Genomic DNA, 6,036 nt, shown 5'->3' on the forward strand with positions numbered 1-6,036 from the left:
TCAACCTTCCTAATGCCGCCACCCTTTAATACATGTTGTGGTGACCCCTCCAACCATAAAATTATTTTCCTTGCTACTTCATAACTGTAAATTTGCTACTGTTAGGAATTGGGCAACCCCCGTGAAAGAGTCATTCAATCCCTAAGGGTTCACGACCCACAGGTTGAGAACAGCTGCTCTATCTAGAAGTAGTAAGTGAATGAGCTAGACTGGTTTATTCCTGAAGCAGTTACCCCCCCCCCCCACTAACTCACTATACTTTCTAGATTCTCAAAATGCAAGTCTGGAAAATTAAAGACTTATGTGTGATGAGTATTAGAAACTTTGTAGATCTGAAGAGCTTCCTGTCAGGTACATTTTAAATGATCACCTAATAAATTGTTCCCTAAAAGTCATCAACCAAAGCTATGGTTTTAGTAAATATAATATATTCCAAGCTGCTATTGACTATAAGTCTAAAGAAAGTTTGCATTTGAAAGCTTATTTTATGAGAGAGAGAGAGAGAGAGAGAGAGAGATTATTTAAGAGACATTCTATGAGCATGAATAAAGTCAAATCAATTATAAGGACTGTCTCTATTTGTTCTTTCTTAATTTCAAAAAGGAAATTGTGAAATCTTGATGTCTATGCTCAGAATGTCTTCTCTTAATTACAATGGAACACTGTTTTTAGTAGAAGTCATGAAATTATTTTAGTACATAAGGATTTTTATCTAAAATCTTTATTTAATGCACCAAATTAAGCTCATGAACCAAATTAAAGAAAGGTCTCTTAGACTAAAAGAAAGTAATAGATCGTCTTACGACCAATGCATTTTTAAATGTTTTCTAAAGAGTTGGCCGAGTTTTAGGGTTGTCTGCAGTAGTGATTTAATACACTTACGTATTTCCAATTCCACAGGAGAGTGCTTTTTAGGCAGGAAGTTTTAAGCTCTGTAATTAGTTGAATCCACAATGAAAGCTTTGACACTTAATTACAACATTGCTGAGACAACAATGATATGAGGAATACTGAAGTTGAAGGTGCTGTTTCCTGACACACCTCTGACTGCTTCTTATTGGCTGGGAAGCGATTACATATGACTACGAACTAATCCATAGAGAAATGAGTGTGTGTGTACAAAGGTAAAATGCATTTACAGCAGGTAGTTCTCGTTCCTCGCCGTGCTGTCGCTGATGCTGCTTTTCCCTCAACCACGATGGGCTGTTACAGTGGAGAAGCTCATCCGAGAATGCTCTAGACTCCACGAGGCCTGTGCATGCTACATCCGGAGCATCCCCTGCCAGTCTAGATTGGACCAATCGTCAAGGTAACGGAGATGGCATTTTACTCGCTGCAAATTGCTGGCCTGGTTCTTGGCTTCCTTGGCACCGTTGGGACTCTGGCCACCACCCTCCTGCCTCAGTGGAGAGTATCAGCTTTCGTAGGCAGCAACATCGTTGTCTTTGAAAAGATATGGGAAGGCCTGTGGATGAACTGCATTCGACAAGCCCGGGTCAGGCTACAGTGCAAATTTTATACTTCCATGCTGGCGCTTCCCCCTGCTCTGGAAACGGCCCGGGCGCTCATGTGCGTCTCTGTGGCCCTCTCTTTAATTGCCCTCCTGATTGGCATCTGCGGCATGAAGCAGATCCAGTGCACGGGGTCCAATGAGAGGGCCAAAGCGTACCTCCTGGGCACATCTGGCGTTCTCTTTATCCTGACAGGCATCTTCGTTCTGATCCCAGTGTGCTGGACCGCCAACAACATCATCCGGGACTTTTACAACCCAGCAGTCCTCGCGGGTCAGAAGCGAGAGCTGGGAGTGGCACTCTTTCTGGGCTGGGCCACCGCAGCTGTCCTCTTCGTCGCAGGGGGTCTGCTCTGCAGCTTCTGCTGCTGCAACCGAAAGAAGCAAAGATTCAGATATCCAGCCCCGACCTACCCTGCGCCACAGCCAAATAAGCCAAGAAACGTGGCAATGCTGCGTAAGACCTCTACCAGTTACGTCTGACACCTGCTGTCAGCCCAAACAATGGATTACCGTTCAGGTGTGTCTACCAGGTCCTTGAGGGACACGTGAAGTACATCAGGCAGGAGGAGAACTTGCTCCGTGACCGGATTTAAACTCAGATTTGGACTGGTTTATCACCTGCAGTATTCTCAATGACATCCTTTGAATGTTCTGACTTTAAGTAGATTAAATTGGTTTGCTTTTGTGGGGCTCAGCCCATTTCCATTTCGATAGTCTAAAATCAAACATATCTGAAAAAAGTCGTTTGGTTATCCTTTTGAAGAATCATATATTATCTTTTAGTAAATGTAGATACTATTGCAATTTATGAGCCATAGCAATAAAACACTTAATGAAATAAGTTTAGTTTTTTAGTTTATCCTTCAAATTGATTTCAACATGAACATATTTACTACATTGTAACTTCTTTTTTAGCGCTTACCCTGAAAAACATAGGTGCTAATAAATTATCTTACGTAAATTTATAAAAATATAGGAATACTTATCTAATGAAAACATTTGGTATTTCTTTACAAAATTCAAATGCACTAAAAAATTAGATACTTTTTAATGGAAATGGGACATGTGATTTCTCCTAGAGAGTTTAAGATGATGGCTCTTTATTCTGTTACACTTGCTTACAGTTAAATTTTCAAAGAAAATTATTTTGTAAATAAATACTAATATGTCTTTTCACAACGTGTGATTTCTAAACGGAAGCAAAGAGAAGAACATCTTTGTTGAATAAACAGGTCAGTCGGAGGCTTCAGACCCTCCTTCCTCTTTTAGAGGATACCTGGTCCAAGTGCGGAAACAGGGTTTACATGGTGTTTTGTTCTCCTCTCTCCCTCTGTCCTTTTGCTAATGGATATATAAGCATGACTGATGCATTTGTTTTCTTGAGTTATATAAACATTATCTTAGTTTTTACTTCCCACTTGTACACAGTGATATCAAGGTTAAAAGTACATGAGTCGTGGGCCAGGATTTACTGGGGACTAGAAAAGGTTTGTGGGACAAGACCATCCTACGGATTACTTTTAACTATCTCTAATAGCTTGTGAACCAATCAATGTTTACTTTTGCATTTTTAGCTATTCAAAATGTGTTTGTTTTCCTATAAAATATGTATAAGTTACATTAAGTATTCTTAAGGAAAAATGAATTTATTCAGAAAACACTTGTGTATTTAGCTTTATTATGAAATCACAAACCACATATTTCAAAGCTGTTGGCATATTTGAGATCAAAGTTCTACCCTGCAAAGCTTTTTCAGTAACTCTGAGACACAGAAACAGATGAAATTCAACACTAGAACATAATATCAAACCTTCGTATTAATCTAGAAGCCATGACTGAGGTTCCTCTATGTCAAATGTTTGGTGCTATGACAGTATTATAAACATTTGTCATATGCTGATAAAAATATAAATGCTGTTTGCATTTATAAGTGTAGCTATCTTTACATAATAGGACAAATCAGTTATTAAGATTTTCCCCCTAAGGTTGTTTTATTTTAATTCAAAATATTAATTGCTCATAATAGGTTTATAATTTTCCCTTTCACAATAATTTTGCATTATGTGATTTTGCTGTTGCTGTTCTGTTGTTAAAATTGGGTGTGTTGTCAAAGGATTCATTCATCGTATAGAAGCAAGTAAGTAAGACATCAAGAAAAACAAGATATATGATTAAAGGTTGTCATGGCACCATTTGTCTTCCTCTTTGGCTTTCCAGAAGAGGTAATTAGCTGTGTGAGGATGGATGTCTCAGTCTAAATGGGGCATGTTATTCTGCTGGTCAGAGGATCAAAGAGTAAAAAGTGGAGCACTGCATAGAATCATAAGATTATTAGCAAAAACAACTCATAGATATAAAGAAAAATTCCAGCAAATAAGAATAACCCTTTAATTCTTCATCTTTAGGAAAAATGACTTCTACCTCCCCTAACCTGTTATTTTTCTGCTCAATATTCTCCCTGTTTGCTGGACAGGCATTTTAATGTTGCTCAGTGATTTTCAGGGAGCATTATAAATCTTGATGTCACTACAACAAACCCACACATGCAAGATATGAATCTCATGTACTTATTTATTTTTAACTTCACTTAAACTCAATGTCTTGGATACTTTCCCACATATTACAAAGTTCTTAGGGCCCAAAGTGAGCTAGTCACTGTTTGGGAAGGTGAGCTCCAGGGTCGATGTAACATCAGGGACAAGCGCTCAATTATTGACTACACAGGTTACTGAAAAGATGTCTGAGGTACCTGCTCACATGTTGCTGTTAGGTTTCGCAGTCCTCGTGACTCTTTGCCATGTTTGGATGTTTTTTTGTGCTGCATTACTTAGACTAGCGGATTTCAGCACTGGCTCCATACTAGAATTCCTTGGAGAACTTGGATAAATACCAAAACAGCTCAGGTTCAAACCTACTGGTCTCACAGATTAGTTCACTATTTCCATATAAGTTGATCTGGCTCACTGTGTCCAGAGAAGCAGTGGAGATAATTGCTTCTTCTCTCCAAAGATTTCTTTTTTAACATCACCTCTATCAGCTTCCTTCTCTGGTTCCATTCCAAAAATGTTCTTGAAAAATGATGAAGATCAACGTTTTCAGAACAACCACAAAAATGCATTAAAAATACTGAAACTAATTCGGCTAATTTGGTTTTCAGATTTACTCCATATTCAGATGAAACTCTACACTGTTGACCATGTTCTACAGTGGGAATCAAGAAAGGAGGTAATATAAGAAGGAAAAAATAATGTTATCCAGGACAAAGATAAGAATCTTTTTGTAACTTAAATTTCCATTAGATATATACTACTTATTCTTTTTCATTTGTCAAAGCATGTCGTATTTACAGAGGACTTTGTTAGCTCCCTTGCTCTTCCTAAACACCATAGAAGGTGGAGAGCATAGAACAGCAATGTGCAGCTCAGAGAACAGAAATGTATAAGATTATATGCCTTGCCTGAATTCACAATGCTAGCATAGAGGAGTTTTATTGTCAGAAGTAGAACTCTAGGTCATTCTTCCTAGATTGGAAGTTCCCTTGAAGCATATTAAACATTGTAGTCAGAAAGAAGCCTCCACTGACCATTAGGTGGTGGCTGCTCATGAGGTACATTAGTCAGTCAGGAATCAAACCTGGCTTCCCACAGGGAGGAAATTCTACCACTGAATCACCACCGCTCCCCATTCAACAATTGTTAGAGGCCACCAAGTTGGTTCCAGCTCCTGGAGACCTTATGTACAACAGAATGACACAGACCTGGTTCTGTGGCATTTTCTCAACTGTTCTGCTTGTGTGGATTCTTGCAGCCACTATGTCAATAGTAGTAAGTAAACATTTAACAGATGCTTGGAAAATGATAAACAATATACCTGCAACATAAAAGTCTGAGATTTCCCCCTTCCTCCAGGGAAGGAATGAAATAGTCAAACTCAGAGAGTTAAGAGAAGAAGAAGAAGAGGAAGAAGAGGAAGAAGAAGAAGAATTCTTGACCTTGGAGTCTGAAAAGCAAAACATGCTGGAAAGATTGTGGGCAAAAAATTACATGGTTCAGTTCAACCAGGCTTCCTTGCCTTTAAATTTATGAAATAATATCCTTTAAATGAAGTAAAAATAACATTTTTAAAATGAATGCTTAAAAGGGTTGAAATATCAGTGCATTTTGGAGGAAACATTCAGCTAGTCTAGTCCAAGTCCTCGAAAGTGGGGTTAAAAGAAATGACCGTCTCAAATGGATTTCAGAGTCTAAGGGTCAAATGATAATACCTAGGGAGAGAGACTGAAGAATAATGCTATCTGTTGCAGTTGTGACAAAACTTAGTAACAAACCTAGTTAAATGTTAAGTTCATTTTTTATTGTTGTCTGCATTTGTCCTTATAAATTATGAATATGTCAATGATAAGGTATCCCTGATCAAAAAAAGAGAATGTATTCACATATTTGTTGTTCTGGGCCCCAAACAATCATTGTTTCTGGAGAAATATAAAGAAATAGTCAAGAGATGAAAATTGGTCGATAAAGCTT

At 38.2% G+C, this 6,036-nt stretch overlaps 1 protein-coding gene across 1 annotated transcript; it reads left to right on the top strand.

Annotated features, from left to right (window-relative positions):
* Positions 1-1,318: 1,318 nt before the first annotated feature.
* On the top strand, positions 1,319-1,993 carry CLDN17 (claudin 17). The gene has a single exon (XM_075543396.1). The coding sequence runs from the start codon at positions 1,319-1,321 to the stop codon at positions 1,991-1,993; it is 675 nt and encodes a 224-aa protein (XP_075399511.1).
* The last annotated feature ends 4,043 nt before the right edge of the window (positions 1,994-6,036 follow it).

Source organism: Tenrec ecaudatus, chromosome 2 (assembly GCF_050624435.1).
Source record: "Tenrec ecaudatus isolate mTenEca1 chromosome 2, mTenEca1.hap1, whole genome shotgun sequence".
NCBI lineage: Eukaryota > Metazoa > Chordata > Mammalia > Afrosoricida > Tenrecidae > Tenrec > Tenrec ecaudatus.

Bases quoted from the DNA above. Each gene is read 5' to 3' on its own strand.
- CLDN17 (XM_075543396.1), top strand. From the start codon at position 1,319: ATGGCATTTTACTCGCTGCAAATTGCTGGCCTGGTTCTTGGCTTCCTT.